Here is a 21,420-nt window from a genome sequence, read left to right as displayed (position 1 = left end):
AATCATGTTCACTGTTTTGACTTCTGGTGGGAATTTTTTCTGTCCCCCAGTGTTTTGTTTGTGAGGCTCATCCTCGTCTTCACTTGGTGTCTCCCTCCCCTTGTGTTCGGCGTTTAGCTTGCCGACCTGCTTAAAGACCCAGCATTCTCTGTTGGTGTGATTTGCAGGTTTATTGGAGGTGTCATGAATCTGAGATAATCTATCGAGAATCTTGTTTACGCTGGACGGTCCATCGATCTCTGCTGCCTTTGAGTGGCTTTTTCCGTTGACCGGGTCGAGAGCCCCTGAATCCGGCATTTACCATCGTGTTGTCTGGGCTATCTTCATTGCTTCGATGCTTGCTTTTATTGCGTCATGGTTTTCCATTGCCATCCCTCACTTCGGATGTGCTTGGGTCACTGGTGCCGCTGCGGGCCAGCCAGCTATCCTCGCCCACGCAAAAGCGGGTCATAAAGCTTCTTAGGGCCGCCATTGTCCTTGGTTTTTCCTGGCCGAGGTGTCTGGAAAGCCATTTGCCCCGGACACTATGTTTGAAAGCCGCTAAGGCTTCGGCATCCGGGCAATCGACAATTTGATTCTCCTTAGTGAGGAATCTGTTCCAAAGCTTTCGGGCTGACTCTCCGGGTTGCTGAATTATGTGACTTAAATCATCTGCATCCGGAGGTCGGACATAGGTCCCTTGAAAATTAGCCCTGAAAGCGTCCTCGAGCTCTTCCCAACTTCCAATTGAGTTTTCGGGGAGGCTTTTCAACCAGTGCTTAGCTGGTCCTTTCAACTTTAAGGGCAAGTATTTGATGGCATGGAGATCATCTCCATGAGCCATGTGGATGTGAAGGATAAAGTCCTCAATCCAGACCCCAGGGTCTGTTGTTCCGTCGTATGACTCTATGTTCACGGGTTTGAATCCTTCTGGGAATTCATGGTCCAGTACCTCATCAGTGAAACATAGGGGGTGCGCGCCACCCCTATATTTGGGTGTGTCTGATGGTTGAAGTGTTCACTTTTGATTCCGAACTATTATTCTGTTAGTATAGTCATTTGGGCGGTGATGATTCTATGCCGGAACGCGCTTCCTAGGTCCGTAAATGGACCTCGTCAAACCGGCTTTTTTGTGTAGGTCCTCACGTAGGTCGTGTGCTGACTTGTGTACGTCATCGTTAGCCGCCCTGTCGCGACCACGGGGTGGCCTGTCTGTTTGATCGGCCGTTTTATTTTCCAGCTGAGTGTGCTCTAAGGCCTCATCGTCGAATTCAGGCAACAGCTTGCGCTTTGGATAGCTTTTGTATGGCGATTACCGCCGTAATTTTCTTCCGTGTCAAGCACTTTATTCCATCTGCTGTTGAGTGTATGTTGCACGGTCTTAAGCCTTTGCTTCTGCTTCTTCAGGCTCTGCACGGTTCCAATGAGCCTTTTATGAAGGTTCTCTTGTTCCAAGTGTCTTTCAGGGATGATGTGTGCATCGTCGTCCGGACTATTCATGTCTCCGGAGATAGGTTGATGAGTTTTACCCTCGGGGTCGTCGTGACCTGACAGCAGCTCCGTACTATGTTCGTCGTCCGCTGGTTCACCTTGCTCCACCGCTGGGTTCATGTGGTCATTGTCTCCTTTGGAGTCGACCAGGGTGTTACTCTTTCTTTCACTATTATCACTGTTTTTGCTGGGGTGGGATTTGGAACGGCGCTTACGCCGTCGCTTTGGTTGCTTCTCGAGGGAACTGTCCTTCGCTGCTTCCTCCGTTCCTCGTCATCATTTTCTTGGGGTGTATCCACCATGTATATATCATGTGATAAAGTGGCAGTCCAGCGCCCTGCGGGAAATGGTTCCTGTTCATTTCCCGCATCGTCGTCCATACTGTCGATGTCTTCGGATCCAAAATCAAGCATATCGGTTAAGTCGTCGACAGTGGATATTAAGTGGGTGGTGGGTGGGGAACGAATTTCTTCGTCGTCCGCTTCCCACTCGAGCCGAACACAGTTCGGCCAAGGGCCTCCTGACAAGGAGAGAGACTTTAATGAATTTAGCACATCGCCCAAGGGCGAGTGCTGAAAGATATCCGCAGAGGAAAACTCTGTGATCGGCGCCCAATCAGATTTGATAGGTACGGACGCAGGCGGTTCGGAGACCGTGGCCGGGGACGAATCCAAAGGTCCGGCAACACGGGTCTCGTAGGAGGTGAAGTCAGTATTCGGCTCTATCGCCGTTGAGTGTGTGGCCTCTAGGGCGGGGTCCATCCACCCGTCCTCGAATGACGCGATCTATTCCGGATTGAGGGCCGGAGTAGTTACAGGTGTGATATCCCGAACACTGTCCGATGGCAGAGCTAAATCATGCTCATCGTGACTGTGCGGCGTACCTGACATGGGTTCGAATCCGTCGAAGGTCAAGTCTCTGCGGATGTCGGCGGTATAGTTCAAGCTTCCAAACCTGACCTGATGGCCAGGGGCGTAGCTCTATCTGCTCCAGATGGCCGAGCGAGTTGGCCCGCAGTACGAAGCCGCCGAATATGAAGATCTGTCCGGGGAAGAAAACCTCACCCTGGATCGCATCGTTGCCAGTGATCGAAGGAGCCATCAAGCCTTATGACGACGACACAGTGGAACTCTCAATGAAAGCACCAATGTCGGTGTCAAAACCGGCGGATCTCGGGTAGGGGGTCCCGAACTGTGTGTCTAAGGCGGATGGTAACAGGAGGCGGGGGACACAATGTTTACCCAGGTTCGGGCCCTCTCGATGGAGGTAATACCCTACTTCCTGCTTGATTGATCTTGATGATATGAGTATTACAAGAGTTGATCTACCACGAGATCGGAGAGGCTAAACCCTAGAAGCTAGCCTATGGTATGATTGTTGTTGTCCTACGGACTAAAACCCTCCGGTTTATATAGACACCGGAGGGGCTAGGGTTGCACAAAGTTGGTTACAAGGGAGGAGATCTACATATCCGAACGGCCAAGCTTGCCTTTCACGCAAAGGAGAGTCCCACCCGGACACGGGACGAAGTCTTCAATCTTGTATCTTCATAGTCCAACAATCCGGTCAAAGTATATAGTCTGGTTGTCCGAGGACCCCCTAATCCAGGACTCCCTTAGCTTCTAGGTTCGCTCCCATCACCAGGACCAAGCTTTCACCCTTCCCAGAGCTGTCATTTCCCACTGACCACCTGGCCTTATTGGCTGAGGGATAGTTGGCGCATGATGGGCTGCACACTAGGCAAGAAGGATGAGCGGCAACACAGGGATAATACAGCACCAAAATCCTAAACAACTACTTACTCATCCTTGGTGTGCCATTGCCTCTTCAGCAGGCCTCACTTGAAGGAGGGAACTGAAGGTGTCGGTCGCCCGCTTACCTCCGTCCGGCTCGAGGAAGCTCCCACCTCGCCATTTGGCATTTCCCTTATAATTTGGGTTGGGGCCCGCGCTAGGGTCATAGATCTCTTTGCAAGCACTCCGGAAATGCTGCTGGTGGCCCGAGGTGGGGCCACCTCCGAAACCACATCCGACGAGCCCCCTGGGTTGTCTGCAAGAAGGGGTTAAAAATGAATTGCTCCTATGGTGGAAGTGGGGACAAGGTTCAACTCAAGCAAGATACTTACTCGTTCAAGCCGACGGTGACAATTCGACGCTGCCGCTGAGCACCCCCGGCGTGCTCCGAGTTCACCAGTGGAATGACCCCCTCTTACTATTGATTGATGGGGGCACGACCTATGCGGGTGGAGCCAAGGAAGTGTTGGAGAACGTAGTAATTTCAAAAAATTTCCTACGAACACGCAAGATCATGGTGATGCATAGCAACGAGAGGGGAGAGTGTTGTCTACGTACCCACGCAGACCGACTGCGGAAGCGTTGACGCAACGTAGAGGAAGTAGTCGTACGTCTTCTCGATCCGACCGATCGAAGCACCGTTACTCCGGCACCTCCGAGTTCTTAGCACACGTACAGCTCGATGACGATCCCCGGGCTCCGATCCAGCAAAGCGTCGGGGAGGAGTTCCGTCAGCACGATGGCGTGGTGACGATCTTGATGTTCTACTGTCGCAGGGCTTCGCCTAAGCACCGCTACAATATGATCGAGGTGGAATATGGTGGCAGGGGGCACCGCACACGGCTAAGGAACGATCTCAAGGATCAACTTGTGTGTCTATGGGGTGCCCCCTGCCCCCGTATATAAAGGAGTGGAGGAGGGGAGGGCCGGCCCTCTCTATGGCGCGCCCTAGGCACCGGGAGTAGGATTCCCCCTTTCCTAGTCCAACTAGGAGTCCTTCCATGTATTAGGAGTAGGAGTCAAGGCAAGGAAAAAGAGGAGAGAAGGAAGGAGGGGGCGCAGCCCTTCCCCCTAGTCCAATTCGAACTAGGCCTTGGGGGGGCGCCCAACCTCTCCTATCTCTTTCCCCTAAAGCCCAATAAGGCCCATATACTCCCCGGCGAATTCCCGTAACTCTCCGGTACTCCGAAAAATACTCGGATCACTCGGAACCTTTCCGATGTCCGAATATAGTCGTCCAATATATCGATTTTTACGTCTCGACCATTTCGAGACTCCTCGTCATGTCCCCGATATCATCTGGGACTCCGAACTCCTTCGGTACATCAAAACTCATAAACTCATAATATAACTGTCATCGAAACCTTAAGCGTGCGGACCCTATGGTTCGAGAACAATGTAGACATGACCGAGACACGTCTCCGGTCAATAACCAATAGCGGGACCTGGATGCCCATATTGGCTCCTACATATTCTATGAAGATCTTTATCGGTCAGACCGCATAACAACATACGTTGTTCCCTTTGTCATCGGTATGTTACTTGCCCGAGATTCGATCGTCGGTATCCAATACCTAGTTCAATCTCGTTACCAGCAAGTCTCTTTACTCGTTCCGTAATACATCATCTTGCAACTAACTCATTAGTTGTAATGCTTGCAAGGCTTATGTGATGTGCATTACCGAGAGGGCTCAGAGATACCTCTCCGACAATCGGAGTGACAAATCCTAATCTCGAAATACGCCAACCCAACATCTACCTTTGGAGACACCTGTAATGCTCCTTTATAATCACCCAGTTACGTTGTGACATTTGGTAGCACCCAAAGTGTTCCTCCGGCAAACGGGAGTTGCATAATCTCATAGTCATAGGAACATGTATAAGTCATGAAGAAAGCAATAGCAACATACTAAACGATCGGGTGCTAAGCTAATGGAATGGGTCATGTCAATCACATCATTCTCCTAATGATGTGATCCCGTTAATCAAATAACAACTCTTTTGTTTATGGTTAGGAAACATAACCATCTTCGATTAACGAGCTAGTCAAGTAGAGGCATACTAGTGACACTTTGTTTGCCTATGTATTCACACAAGTATTATGTTTCCGGTTAATACAATTCTAGCATGAATAATAAACATTTATCATGATATAAGGAAATAAATAATAACTTTATCATTGCCTCTAGGGCATATTTCCTTTAGGAAGAACCTTCGGCGACATCATCTTCCTCCCCGTTACTTTCCTCCTCCACCGCCATGGCTTCGCTCGAGCTAGGACCGGTGGGGCTAAACCGCTGCGACAATGGATTCGGGTGGTTGACATCGCCCGCACCCTTGGCCATGACCCCCCACCTATCGCAATTTGGACTAACCCTCCAGGATGACCTCACACACGCCATCGTTGTGTAGTATCCATATGGAGGGCGAGAGACCAGGGGTGTCTTTGGAATGGAATATGTTATTCATGATCCACTTTAATTGCTAGTCCCCATAAGGCAACGCAAGCTGCCACGTGTCAAGGCATCGGTGCTATTAGGCCCCATCTCCCTCCCCGTGATTGCTAACCAATGCGAACGAAGATGGGCCCGAGGGCTATTGTTGGCCCAATAGGAACCGGGGTACCACAAGCCTATGGACCTAGGGCTTGATTGTGCCCCCCAATACAAGACCATTCCTAGAACAACATTGCCAAAGTTTTGACTTCCAGATGTTCAAAGCACATGCCATCCAAAAACAGCGTTGGGCACTTCATGGACTTCTCAGCTCCGGGAAACGCCTCCCGGAGCCCCGGGAAGCATTTCCACAACACATCCCATCTCCTCATCAGGGACGAGAATCTCGTTGTCAGAGGCATTAAATGCGGCTCATGCCTTCTCTAGTGCAGCCCGCATCAGCAGGCTTTGAGAGGACGAGTCAGAATCGTCCCCGACGCATGGGCTCCGGGAAGGCAAGGTCATCAATAGTGGCACCCTAAGATTCACCTGTTCCACACGCGGCTATGGAAATAGTGCCCCAAGCCACCTGCTCTATACGAGTGGGGATATATCTGGTTATCCACAAACCAATGCGCTGCTCTAGAAACCATCATTCTTGCATAGATAGGTGTGCCCCAAGTCATAACGCCACGCTTGTACTGACTTCTCTACCCTTTCCTTTGTTTATACCGGACCAATGAGAGCCCCTGGGGGAGATAGAGACCCTTGAAGTAGTATAAATAGGAGAGGGATAATACCTTAAGGTCGGACTGATTCACGACACAACATATACATTGTAGCCAACTCTCAAAGAAATATCAAATCAGAGCAGGAGTAGGGTATTACACCACAATGGTGGCCCAAACCTAGGTAGTTCTTGTGTGTTCTATGTCATGTTCTTTTTCCACCGGTGATCGATGACCTAGGAAATTAGACGTGTTCCCGGGCTGAACTCACAAAGGGTTGTAGCAGACAACCCAACACTACTGGGAAAGGGCTTATAGGTGAACACAAATGAGTGGCCGGCGTAGTGTATCACCCGCCACAACTAATTTGGAAATACAATAGTGGCGGGTAATAATACATGGCCGCCACTTCTACATAGTAAGCTGTGTTAGGCAGAAAAAGCAGCCTGCCACAGGTAAGCCTTTTCAGATATGGCCGCATGTTGAAACCTAATAGTGGCGGGCAGCCAAAACCGACCGCCACTGCTTGGTCGGCCAACTATGGCGAGCGAGCCTTCCTTCCCGCCACAGCTGAAATTGCGGTACCCTCCAAAAGGAGGTCATCTTAGCAATGACGGGTGCTACGGACCGCCCGCCAGAACTTCTCGATTTTCAGGTGGCAGGCACTATCCTGCACCCATCACTGTTATCCACACATCACTGGCAGTTCAATTATCACCGAAAAAACCGATTCGCCCCCAAAACTGGCACCCCCGCTCTGTCTCCTCCCCCCTCAAATCTAGCCCGAGTCACCGCCACGCCCCTTGTCCACACTGTCACTCTTCGCGGCCGTGCCCCTTGTCATCGCCAAAGCTCCTCGCGCCGCCATGGGCATGGCCACCTCCTCCAACACCAGAGGAGGACAATCGTCGTCGTCGTCGCCACCGCCGTCACCGCAGAGCTCTACCCCGATGGATTGGCACCCTACAGCCTTGCCATCTTCCCCCGCCAACATCGGAGACCTTGTGCCGCCTTCGAACATCAAGACTCGCACCTCTCCGGTATGCATGGTCAAATTTTTATATGGGGTAAATACTAGTAGTTCATAAATACATGCAAATGTTTCTTAGTGTTATGTGTCTTTAGGGTAAATAGAAGTACATTTTGATCGATATTTAGCATGGATTATATTTGAGTAGTGTGTATTAGATCTGTTGTAGTATCATTGCCTTATAGTCGCAAGTTATTACATGAGTGCCAATGTTTTCAGGAAATGCCGACTAACTTCTGTTTTGCCGAATTTCTGGCACTAACTATGTCCTCTTCTTAGCAAAGGTCATGTTGATTTTTTTTCTTTCATTTTGTTCTTAGGATCACTTCTAATGTGTTGGCTTATAGTCATAGTTTATTACCTGAGTACCGATGTTTTCACGAAACGTTAATTAACTTTCGTTTCGCCGAATTTCTGGCACTCACTATGTCCTCTTGTTAGCAAAGGTCATGTTGAATTTTTCTTTAATTTTTTGCCTAGGATCCCTTCTAGTGTGTTGGCTTATAGTCGCAGGTTATGACATGAGTGCCAATGTTTTCGTGAACCGTCGATTAATTTTTGTTTCACCGAATTTTTGGCACTCGCTATGTCCTCTTGTTAGCAATGGTCATGTCGAAATTATAGCACTAAATTTTTTGTTTTTATGCTTTATGACTCATAATTGCCACACTAAATTTTAGCAAACGCAACAAATGGATTCCAAAGAAGCATCTTCTATGGACCCCTCAACTCAACGTCGTAAAAATGGCATAAAGAGAAAGAAGAAATTAGCTAATGGACCTACCGCCAATAAGGCACCAGAAGAAAATGTGGTGAATGTTCGTACTAGTTCACACTTATGGCAAATGTTTACGTCTGGTGAACAGATGTTACCGGAACACAAGTTGAGAGAACTAAGCATTGAAATTCAGCTTCTACACAAAGACGTAGTAGCTAGGTCACGAAAAGATGAGATGTGTTACACCGCTAAAGTTAAAGAGGTTGTTGGATTTGTCAATGCGTTCGCTGCTGATAAAATATATCTTGCGTTTGATAATGTTGTCCACGACAATATTTTCAACGTCGACGTAGTCAATCCATCTTTAATGAGGCTTTGGTCACTATGGCATGCTACAAATCCATTACTTCTGGCATGCAAATCCATTACTCCGGAATGAAGAAGTTGCCTTCCTCGATCCGTATATGATGCATTCTGGCAATGTTGATTCTAATAAAGGTCAATGTGTTATGGTGAATTACCTGCACAAGATAATTCTTCAAAGTCCTCGGCACAAGCACAACTTTGTCGTGCCTTACTTCAAAACGTAAGTTCATTCCTTTATGCTTGCACATATACACTTGCGTACTTTGATGTCAATCTCATTCTCATGTTACATCGTTGAACATTTTTGCGCATTAGTGAACACCAGATCGTCGTCGCACTAACTCCCTTGGACAACCGAGCTTATTTCTTTGATTCCAGGAGAGACCCAAAGAAGCCCTGGACAACTCTAAAAACAGTTCTGAATGTTTCAAATTTCACACTAGCTTGTATTGTCGGCAACAACCAAAATATGAAACCATGCACATGTCTAGCTACTATGCCATGTTCCTCATGGATGACTATATGCGCGCGGGACCACTTTTGGGACATGATTCAATGTTGGAGCAATGGTCCGAAGAGAATGAGAAGAAAGTTAAGCTAGCTCACTTTTTGGACAGAGCATGAGCGCCTTCAAAGGGTTCTCACGTATATCATCAATCGCCATGTAGTGAGGGATGAGGGGATGTTCTACTGCGACGCGGAGAGTGAAGAAGAACGAGAGTTGAGAATTAAACATCAAAATGTCGTGGTATATATCCCAACTGATATTATGGCGAAAGGATGGATATATGTGCTTTCTAGAAAAATGTCAAACATTAAATTATGTCAGGTCACAATGCTTGTTACCTTCTGATCTCTACTTTATATGTATGTGTATCATATGTTTATATATTTACCTTGTGATCTTTTCTATATGTATATATTTTGAATGTTATTGTGTACTAAAATAACAGATGAGTCCAGGAGAAGAATTGTGGGAGGGCGTATCTGTGGCGGACATTGAGAAGCACTGTCTATGGATACGGAGAAGTATTAGGCATAGTACCTGAGGGAGGTGATGTTCGCCTGATTTAGAAGTGTTCCAATGGCCCAGTGTTCTCTACGAGCGATGGAGAAGATAACAAAGAGGCGGTTCAGTCACCTCGTGGTGTGCATCCTGACAGAGGCGACTCCGGATGAGAGGCTGAGGATCTGGTCAGGTCTGAGTCCAGCCACCATACCCATGCCAGGTGTGGTAGTTCAATTGGCCTTTCAAGAGGCCAAATCTCCTATTCTAGAGCAAGCGGCCTGTTGGTCCCCGTTTCGTTCCATCCAATAGTTACTCATGCAGTTGTTCGGCTTCTACTAATGATCTACATGTTGAACATCGTCCGACACTCTTTTCACTCCTAAACAACTCATGGAACCATTAGTTATGTGTGATGAGCGACATATATATGTTTATCATTATAATGAACTTGTGATATTTTCTTTATAACTACTTTTCGTTAATCAACCATCATTGTAATGTGATGTGTGTATGTGGATCAATGTTAAAACTAGAATTTATGTATCCGATGCAATCTCATGATCTGATCCAGCCGCAATATGTTGTAATAGCATCAATTTCGTATCGATTAATAAATAGTGGCTGGCAATAGAGAGAGCCTGCCATTGCTACACAAAACTTCTTTGGCGGGCGGCCTAAGCCACCCACCACTGCTGATGAGCTACCATTGGCGGGCAGGCGCCCGCCACTAATGGCATGTTAGTAGTGGCGGGAGGTCGGTGACGGGTAGCCCTGGGAGCCTGGCCCGCAACTGCTGGCCTTTTTGCACCACCACTGCTAGGCATTCCTGCAATAGTGCAATGTCAGGTTCTTAGACACCGACACTAGTAATGGACCCCCCCCCCCTCCTGTAGAGTACCTGAGCTAGCCTCTAGATCGGATCTCCTCGGAATAAAAGCTTGCGACGGTGGAAAATTCAGAGAAAAATCTTGCGAAAGGTTTCACAAACTATGGAATTTATTGGTGGAAGAACGACCGTAAGGCAGTGGACAACGCCTGACACGACCTAGGGGTGCGACCAAGGCCCTAGCCATGCCTGGTGGACGTGTGGAGCCCCTGTAGCTCCTCTTGTTCCCTTCCGGTGCTTTTCTCAAACTTCCGTGAATGGGAAAAAATTGTATTAAATCCTCAGGTTTTTGACCTCCATAGATATTGATTTTCTATAAAGTCAAAAACATGCACAAAACAGTAACTGGCATTGTGCATTGAATTAATATGTTAGTCCATAAAAATAATATAAATTGGTATGAAAAGTATATAAAAGTGATAATATAGTTGCATGAAGCAATCGAGTCGGGCCATCTAGGTTACTAGGATCACCCAGCCATTGCCCGGACAATCCGGGTAGCTACCCAGACAGTCTAGCCATGCATGTGCGCATCTTGGCCTTTTGAGGTCATGTAAACCCCCTCTCTCGCCCCAAATGCACTTGTACTATAAATAGTCGCCCCTACCTCCATTCTATGGTTAGTAAAGTATATTGATCTAAATTGAGAAAACAATGCGCCTTGAATCCTAGAGGATCAAGCCCACCTAAGGGAGAAGAATCTCTCAAGATTATCACAACCCTCCTAAGGGAGAAGGATCCATATCATAGGATTACCAAGACCTCCCATGGGAGAGGGATCCCTTGAGATCATCCAGCTCTCATCTCCTTAGGATTTGGGAAGTACTACCTTGCCACTCTTTTCCTCTTGTTGACCTTGTAATCTTGTGGATCTTATGTGTTTGCAAATTTAGTGGATGTGTGATTTGGATCTTGTCTTGAGTGAATTTCCTTCTTGTTCTCGAGTGTCCGGCTAGACCCCCTCCAAGTGTGAAAGATTGGGCAACTTAGGGTCCCTACCCTACATCAAGGCTCATCGCCACTAGCCGCCCACAACACAGGTTTGCAGCGGTGGCAACACATCCACTGTCGCCTTGTCGCAATCCACCTTCGCCATTGCTGTAATCATTGGCCTTCCTGGTGAAGGATGTCCGATGAGCTGGGAGAAGAGAAGGGGTGGGCTCTGCATCTGATCAGTCATTTAGGAAGAGAAATGTCGATGTGGCGAAGAGGGCGGTGTGTGCTGCTGAAGTAGGACCGGGAGGAAAAATATAGAGCTGACTAAGAACGGGTGGACGGAGAGATGGAAAGATAAGAAAAGATAAGGTAGAAATGATTGGTGGGCCCACGGGCCGCTTGAGTCCGTATAGGGTGGCCGAAGTGTGTGTTGTATCAGCAACCTGATACGATCTTGTACCTTAATTATTTATCAAAAAAGAAAGACCTTGTACCTTAATTTAATTGGCAGCTAGAATTCATTTTCAATATGTAATCATATTAACAATGAAATGATATGTGAATCACAGTCATTACTACATGCCTCCCTTGCAACTTCCTAATAAAAAGATAAAAGGAAGAAGAAGGTTATTCGAAACTTTCTTTTTATGCGACTTTACTCTAAACCGTTGTATATATAATAGTAACTTTCTAACAAGAAGAAGAAGGTTATTCGAAATTTGGGACGCCACCATCCTCACTTTGCTGAGCCTGTGGGAAAATTATGGCGACCCCATTCATACTCGTCTATCTGTCCTGAGCAGAGTGGAACCATCCTCGGCGTTTGCTGTTCCACTGCAGTGAGGAAATCCCTACGCGGTGCCAGGCCGCGTGAAGCCATCATCAATCACTCTCGCTCTGATTGGCAACGCCCACCAATCAACGCAACCTTCCGAACACGATACGGTCGGCGGACACCTTTCGTACTCCTATTTCCCCTCACAGTCGTTGCACAACTCGACGGCGCATTTCTTCCTTTCGGGGCCCTCACTCACTCCCGGACGCTCGGGTCCCACCGCCAGCAAGCCACCTGGCCCCGCAAGCCAGTCGCTAGCAAACGCCTCAGCGTCCGCCTCCGCTGTACGGGCTGCGATTTTTTGCTTCCTTTCTCCAGACGACTCCCTCACGAGGGCGTCGCAGTCGTACCTACGCGCTGCACCGCTTTTCTGGCACCCGTCGTTGTTAGACCCAGTTTACATGTGGGCCGATATGCGCAGACGGTGGGTGGGAGGCCCACGCGTCTGTGAAATTACGTGATATTTCGGCCAAGAATCTACCTACGCGTAGTTCTGCCGCACGTTACGTGGATAATAAAAAGGCAGGACCGTTCGGGGGGCGAAGAATTGCGCACAGCAACCAACGTGTCAGGGAAGGAATTGAGGCGAGCGAGAGAGAACCCCACATCACATGGCGAACGGCGTGGGCTCGGCGAAGGCGGAGATCTGCGCCGGGCTGGGCATGCCGATGGCGGAGCTGGAGCAGGTGTTCCGGCGCTACGACGCCAACGGCGACGGCAAGATCTCGGCGGACGAGCTGGCGTCCGTGCTGCGCGCGCTGGGCGCGCCCCCGGGGCCAGGGGAGGTGCAGAGCATGATGGAGGAGATGGACGCCGACAGGGACGGCTTCGTCGACCTCCACGAGTTCGCCGCCTTTCACTGCGGCCCCTGCAAGGGCAGCGCGGCCGCAGACGCCAAGGAGCAGGAGGCCGCCACGGAGGCGGAGCTCAAGGAGGCCTTCCGGATGTACGACGCCGACCGCAACGGGCTCATCTCCGCGCGGGAGCTTCACCGTGTGCTCCGCCAGCTCGGGGAGAAGTGCTCCGTTGCTGACTGCTCGCGCATGATTCGATCCGTCGACGCCGACGGCGACGGCAGCGTCAACTTCGAGGAATTCAAGAAGATGATGGGCAGCGGAGGTAGGAGCTAGGTTGGTAAGGGCCGGCCATCAGCAAACAATGTTGCATCTACATGCCTCGTTGAGGGTTTTGTTCCTCCATGGTGCTTAATTTAATTTATAATTAATCTCAAAGTGAAAGGCTTAGGCTCCCCGTAATGCGAATACTGATGATGATGCGGGTGAAGTGATTAATTATGTAAAGCTAATCTGCTAGTAGTACTACTAATGATGATGGGTGTACTAAGAAATTTGGTTTGGGATTGTTTGCAATGAATTAGAACTCGTTTGAAACTCTTTGTTTTTCTGTTTGAAACTCATGCAGAAACAATAACTATATTGTAATGGTTGTGAAAATCGGGCCCGCAAGTTCTTGGGGATGTCGTTGAATCTGTATATCATTTGTTGTACTCAAATTACCACAACCTTTTTACAATCTACTTATTATACATTTTCGGACATTTTATTTTGAATCTGGTCCCACTTGTCATGTTGATCTCATAACTGGTCCCACATGTCAAAAATTTCAAAACTTGTCACCCATTTTCATAAGCGGATCCCTTGATCAGGTTTCCATTTCACATGTATCAAACAGACCAGAGAGCACAAGAAATTCGTCGAAAACAAATACTAAATTAGTCTATTACAATCTTTACAACCTAGATATGTCTACTATTACAATATATAATATGCTACTCTTTCTTGAGCAATGCTTCATGGTTTCACACTTCCAAACTCCTTTTATGCCTGAAGCTATAATACAAGAACTGATAAAAACAAGGCACAACAAGTAATTCGCTAGCACAACTCCTAGCTAAAAGTGGCTGTTAACAAAATACATTATGGAACAAAGGTGCTCCTAGTGTAGCACATTGCAATGAGCATAAGAGTCTCCGGTTCTATTTTTCTAAGCTAAATACACCAAGTCCCAGCGTTTTGAAACAATATGTCTGTCTATATTTTGATATGGCCATTCATATCGAAGGGCCTGAATTCAAATACGTCGAATAAATGAAATTTAAATGCCGACAGTCATAGCTGATTGCAAATAACATGCAATCCCAGAATTTAAATGCACAACATCAAAATTTATGCGTTTCTAACCTTTACTGACAACATTTGCTAGCAAGAACGTGCAGATAATGATTGAATTGCACACAATCACAAAATATACAACCCAACATTTTTCAGAGCTGCTGAAATCATCACAGAAGAACCAAAAATAATATCTAAGACATTGCATAACTGAACTTGCCTAATCCAATCGCTTATTGCGCCAAAAAGGAGACCATATCCTCAACAGTTCGCATGTGCCAATGCATCAACCTGAAGCACTCAAACTGAGCAACTGAGACCACTATTTACATCAAACAGATGTTTAATGTGGCGTCACATAGCTACAGAAACCATATCATGAGTAAACTAAACTTTTGCAAAAGTAGAGCCAGGTTCTCTCAAGGATTGTAGCCATTCATATATTTATGGTACCTACTTCCTACATGATCATTTCTCTCTAATCCCCTACCTGACTAAACTAACAAGTGCTCAGATTACTAGTAAACTCGCTGTAAATTTATCCACTCCATATGACAGTAAATCTAAGAGGTGGCAATCGATTGGTTCAACAATGCAATATAGCAGCTCAGTCGCAATAAATAACTACAGGCCTACAACAACTCAAAGTGGTAGTAGCTCAAAAACAAGCATGGGTGATAGGTCAATGGATAAGTTCCGTGACGACCTTGCAACGGCAATTGCTGAATCTACAAGCTAGATGTTGTGAATAAAAAACTAGACTTGTTCATACAAATCCCTCTTACTCGTGCCGCATGCCGTGGTGCACCATCTTACTCGATCCGGCCTCAAGGAACCAGCAGCTTTGCTTGCTCCCTTGGCCCAACTCCTTGCTGTGCAGGATGACCGAGACTCGGATGCGGAGCTCCCTGCACATGACATATTGTATCAATGCTTCCAGCAACAAAAGGAACTCACATACCATAGAACTTGCACAATAGTGTATCAGCATGCACGATTCATATAGTATAACAGATAAACAACACAAACCTTTTTGTTTTCTGCGATGACGCTGAGCAGAAACGCGAGGAGACCAAAACAAGGAGGCGGTGAGGGCGACCCCCTTCGCCGAAGTCAAACCCATGGCTCCTGCATAACAATGCCCAAATACCGCCAGGAGAGAGACAAAATCAATAGCAATGCAACATGGACAAATGCGTCATCACAATGGCATAACAACAACAGTAAATAAATGCAACTCACTACTGCAGGATGGTCCAAACGCGACACTACGATCAGAGACCCTTCGACGAAACTGTGTGCGATGTCATAATCGCAAACGGTGGTGTAAAAACTATCAAAAAAGGTGCAAAACGTTTGCGATGACAGATGCATCAAACACGGTTCAGAATTTAGTTGCGTGTGCGATGCAGGGCATATGGTTCAGCTCAGTTAACTGTTTGGGATGAGGAGGCACAAAAGAAATGGGCATCCAGATGAAGGCATGTGCGATATACAACATACGGTTCACTGGGATGAACTGTGTGTGATTAGGCAACATAATGAAAACGGTTCAACTGAACAAGATGTGTGTGTGTGTGATACGCGGCAAACAGGTCCGTAATCTGAAATGTGTGCGAAGACCAATAATAACACAGACGATTGCTACTAATAAGCCGTGTGAATTGCTCTGTCTACAGTAGAATAACATGTATATATAACTGAAATAAACATCCGATTACATAAGTGACTATACAGATCATTTGCACACACCTCAATAAACAATTGCATGCATTCTAAAGTAGGAGAAATGATCGTCTAGTCATCTACTTCTTGTGACGCTCCCGCCACTGCTATGTGGCTTGATCCCTCATCTGGGTCAGGAAGAAGACAGTTCCTCATGTCAACGATCCGCCTGTACATCTCGTAGCTTGTGTACGCGTCCATGGCTGCGTACTTGACATGTTGTTCGTCCAGTCTCTTATGCCACACACTGTGCCAGGCATTCTTGTCCTTATTGCTCTCTTGCTTCATCTTCGCGTAGTAGGGATCAATGATGGCCGAGGCGAGGTCAACCAGGGAGTTCAGTTTGCTTTTGTCGCTGCCCCAGACCTTGTAGTGGTGCTGGATGTTGACAAGATTTGGGCATTTCAAGTCCGAAACCTTGAGCGCTTTTAGATCGTTGGTGGTGTCCACCGTAGCGAAACTGTAGTCGGAGCTCTTGATAAACCTGGAGAAACGCTCGCAAGGCCTTGTGGCAAGGTGGAAGTGGTAGATGAGGATGTCATGTCGCACGCACAACTGAGCGACGACAACCTTCTGATCATGCCCGGCATGACCCATGGTGTACTCGAGGTCGACGCCGACCACTCGGTACTTGTCCTCGGTAAGGAACCGCTCCATAGTTTGGATGGAGCTCTCCACCGAGACCAGATCGTTCGTGTACACCACCAAGAGGGCCTTCCCCCTCAAGTGGGTGTCCACTACATGATGCGTGGTGAACTTCCCGTCGTTGTCGTCGTCAGCCGTTGCTGTTGTCGTTGTCGGCCGCTGGCCACGGGGAGCGCCATTGGAACCGCTGGATGTCCTATCTGTATGTGTCCTTGTGGGTGTGCTTATTGTGTCGTGTGAGACGAGAGATGAATGTAAATGGCCGCACGAATAAAAGGGGGCCGGGCGGCGTGGATTCTCGGCGCGTCCGCATGGCAGTTTTTGCAGCGGGTAACTGCATCGTCGCGTCGCGCCCGGCGCAACCGCTTGCACACGAACGTGCGGATCATGCACCGAGCACCCGGAGTGACGCGAGAGCAGAGCGCGTGTAACGCCCTCGATGCGGATATATCTCCCACGTGTCGAGGCACGACTTAGAGGCATAACCGCATTGAAAGCAATGTCGCAAGTCAGGAAATCATCACACATCCCATGTACATAAATAATATAAAGGGGAGGATAACATAGTTGGCTTACACTCGCCACGTCACATCAGAGTACATAAATAGCATCCATCAAACAAACACTCATGGCCCGTCTACGGCGCCAAAATAGAAAAGAACCCAACATGCGACAAGGCCCTGAATCAAACCCCAACTAGGCACCACTACCGATCATCGGGAAAAGAAACATAATAACGCTGAGAGTCCTCGTCGAACTCCCACTTGAGCTCGTACTCGTCACCTGGAGCGAAATCACCTAGACCTGCATCTGGAATTATAGTATCTGTGAGCCACAGGGACTCAGCAATCTCGCACCCTCGCGATCAAAACTATTTAAGCTTATAGGAAGGATAAGGCAAGTATATGGGGAGCTGCAGCAAGCGACTAGCATATGTGGTGGCTAACTTATCCGCAAAAGAGAGCGAGAAGAGGAGGCAAGGCGCGAGCGAGAATCTAGAGGAATAACCTGCGCAAGCATAACTCCAACACCGTGTCCACTTCCCGGACTCCGCCGAGAAGAGGCCATCACGGCAACACACGCAGTTGATTCGTTTTAATTAATTAAGGTTTAAGTTATCTACAACCGGACATTAACAAATTCCCATCTGCCCATAACCGCGGGCACGGCTTTCAAAAGTTCAATCCCTGCAGGGGAGTCCCAACTTAGCCCATGACAAGCTCTCACGGTCAACGAAGGAATAGACCTCCACCCGAGACACACCGATCAGACTCGGTAACCCGGTACAACAAGACAATTCGACAGGTTAAAACAAGACCAGCAACACCGCCCGAATGTGCCGACAAATCCCGATAGGAGCTGCACATATCTCTTTCTTAGGGCACACTCAGATGAGCGCTCCATACAACTAAAACCAAACCTCGAGTTTCCCCGAGGGGGCGCTGTACAGGACTCTAGTTTGGACCAACACTCAGAGGAGCACTGGCCCGGGGGGTTTAAAATAAGATGACCCTTGAGTCTGCAGAACCCAAGGGAAAGGAAAAGGCTAGGTGGCAAACGGTAAGACCAATGTTGGGCATTGCTGGAAAAGCTTTAATCAAGGCGAACTATCAAGGGGTTCCCATTATAACCCAACCGCGTAAGGAACGCAAATCCGGGAACATAACACCGATATGACGGAAACTAGGGCGGCAAGAGTGGAACAAAACACTAGGCGAGAGGCCGAGCCTTCCATCCTTTACCAAGTATATAGATGCATTAAGATAACATAACAATATAATGATATCCCAAAAAGTAAATAAATGTTCCAACAAGGAACGGCTCCTATCTTCACCTGCAACTAACAACGCTATAAGAGGGGCTGAGCAAAACGGTAACATAGCCAATCAACGGTTTGCTAGGACATGGTGGGTTAGAGGTTTGACATGGCAATTGGGATTCTGACAAGCAAAAGGTAGGCATCGTAGCATTGGCATAGCAAGAGCGAGCAAACTAGCATAGCAAAGATAGTAGTGATTTCGAGGGTATGATCATCTTGCCTGCACAGTCGTCAGAGTTGACTGGATCCTCACAAGCAAACTCAACGGGCTCCTCGGTAGCGAACTCGTCTCCCGGCTCTACCCAAACAAGACAAACAAGCAACAAGGATACAATCAACCACGTGCAAGACCAAGCAATATGATGAAATGATGATATGCTATGCGGGATGCGATGCGGGATGCAAAATGCAAGATATGACAGGAAAGGCATGAACCTGGCCTCAACTTGGAATTCCGAGGGTGCCACTGGATAGAGGGGATGAAATCGCTTGAAAACGATATAAAGATCATTGGAATCGGAGCTACGGTTTGGAAATGGTGAGCGTTTTACGAAACGAACCGATCTGCGATATACAGTAAGTAGACTTCTAAATGCAACGAAATGAACATGCTACAGCCACCAAACATGAAAAAAAAATACATGGCAGTGATGTACACAAGATGGTTAACAAAACACTAGAACTGAGCCATAGGCAAATTCATCCATTAAGAGGTTCAAACAAGCATGGCAAAAATGAATATGCAAAACAGATTCCAGACTTAGTGAAATTAACACTAGCCTGAAATTTCAGATCACGAAGCCCTCTTCGGAGCAGCAAAACAACATGATAGATGACCTGAACATGACAAGTAAGAACATGGCGTGGAGCTACTCAACAAGCTTAACAAAACACCCAAAGTGACCTGGGGCCAAAAGGGTTCACAAAATACTCTACCGAGCTCACGGACATAGCTCGAACACAATCAGTTTTCAGACTTAGTGAAAACTGAGACACGCAGAAATTTAACTCACGAAGGCATGTAAACGAGCTTGATGCACTCACCATGGTGCAACTCATAGCAAGGCAAGCATATAACCAGCAAGAAGGCACAATATTCTAGCTACACATGGCAAGAACAAAGGCATAGCATGCATGGAACACTAACGGTAGCATCGGCAAAGTCGCAAACAAGTTGACGATCTGCCCAGATTAACAACGAAGCAAAAGTTGAGCTCGATTGAGTCAACCTAGAGCACTCCACATATGCAAACAAAGACATGGATGGATAGAGCATAACATAAATATCAAAACTCCCTTACTGATCATCCTCAAAAGAGGCACGGATCACTAGAAAACAAGCTGGACATATAGCATCATGAACTAAAATATCCCAGACTTAGTGAAAATCACTAAGTCCCTGAAATCTGCAATCTCAGGTACCTCTCTTCGCAAGCTTGCACAAGACAACACACATATCCTAAAAATTCATGGGTGGCACATCTGGAAAGAAGACAAAATTCTTATCAATTCATCCCAAAGGGGCACAGGCATATCATGCACGAATTAAACATGGCAAAAATGACAAAAGTGCATGATGAACTAAGGGATCTGCAATTTAACTCACGAAGCCTCCTTCTAACAGCATTTTGGGCATCAAGATGAACTCAAATGCAAATGATGCAATGGAATGAAATGATGTACACGTCGAGACGAAGATTTTTATATATTATATGTCCAAAACGGAGCTACGGATGCGGAGATACGAGTAGTCAAACATAGCACGAAAAATTAGGGTTGGAGGGGAAAAGTCAACCGAAACGACCCAGATCCAGATCTGGTGCGCTTTACGGAGTTCGCCGGAAACACTGTAGCTGCTCGCCGGAGTTGCGCCAGAGAGGCCCAGGAGCTCGCGGGAGCTCGGGGGAGAGGCCGGGGAGGTCGGGGTCGCCGGATCCGGCACTCCCGCGGCCGGATCTGGCCGGAGACGCGGCGAGGAGGCGGCGGCCGGTCGGAGGTCGGCGGCCAGAGCGCGGCGGCGGTGGGGCGCCGGCGACGCAGGTGGCGGTGGCCCGGCGATGAGGGAGAAGAAGCGGGGCGCGGCGGAGGTGAGTGGCCCAGTCGGGCGAGGAGGCGGGCTCCCCGCGGGCTCGGGCGGGCCGGCGCGGCGGCGGCGATGTGGGCGCCCGCCCGGGACACGTGGCGCGGCGGCGTTGGCTGAGGCGGGCGGCGGACGATGTCCGGCCGGGGCGGACACGTCCGTCGGCGGAGGTTTCTGACGGGGGATGTTTTTTTTAGGAGGAGGACGGGGAGGAAGACGAGATCCGAAATGGGGGGTGTTTAAATAGGCATAAGTGGAGCTAGGAGAGTCCAAATGAGGTGCGGTTTTCGCCCACACAATCGTGATCGAACGCTCTAGGACATGGAGCAGAGTTTGGTGGGTTTTGGGACAAATTTGGGGGGTGTTGGGCTGCGACACACACGAGGCCTTTTCGGTCCCTCGGTTAACCGTTGGAGTATCAAACGAAGTCCAAATGATACGAAACTTGACAGGCGGTCTACCGGTAGTAAACCAAGGCTGCTTGGCAAGTCTCGGTCCAATCCGGAAATGTTTAATCCCCACACACGAAAGAAGGCTAGAAATGGCCACCGGAGGAGAACGAAGCGCCGGAATGCAAAACGGACAACGGGGAAAATGCTCGAATGCATGAGATGAACATGTATGCAAATGCAATGCACGAGATGACATGATAAGAGATGCACGAAAAAGAAAAACAACACACGGAGACAAAGACCCGAACCCGAGAAATAAATATAACTTAACGCCGGAAACGGCAAGAGTTGGAGTACAAATTGGGAAAGTTACGTCCGGGGTGTTACAGCGCGTGCGGAGGCATGCGAGCAGAGCGCGCCG

General features: G+C 48.1%; 1 protein-coding gene across 1 annotated transcript; it reads left to right on the top strand.

The window, feature by feature from the left end:
- The first annotated feature begins 12,730 nt into the window (after nt 1–12,730).
- LOC125554069 (putative calcium-binding protein CML18) lies at nt 12,731–13,597 on the top strand. The gene has a single exon (XM_048717686.2). The coding sequence runs from the start codon at nt 12,818–12,820 to the stop codon at nt 13,334–13,336; it is 519 nt and encodes a 172-aa protein (XP_048573643.1). The 5' UTR covers nt 12,731–12,817; the 3' UTR covers nt 13,337–13,597.
- The last annotated feature ends 7,823 nt before the right edge of the window (nt 13,598–21,420 follow it).

This window comes from Triticum urartu, chromosome 1A, assembly GCF_056163025.1.
Source record: "Triticum urartu cultivar PI428250 chromosome 1A, HENAU_Tu73, whole genome shotgun sequence".
Lineage (NCBI taxonomy): Eukaryota > Viridiplantae > Streptophyta > Magnoliopsida > Poales > Poaceae > Triticum > Triticum urartu.
Note: the sequence above shows the minus strand (reverse complement) of the source record. Positions and strands in the feature narration are given on the sequence as shown.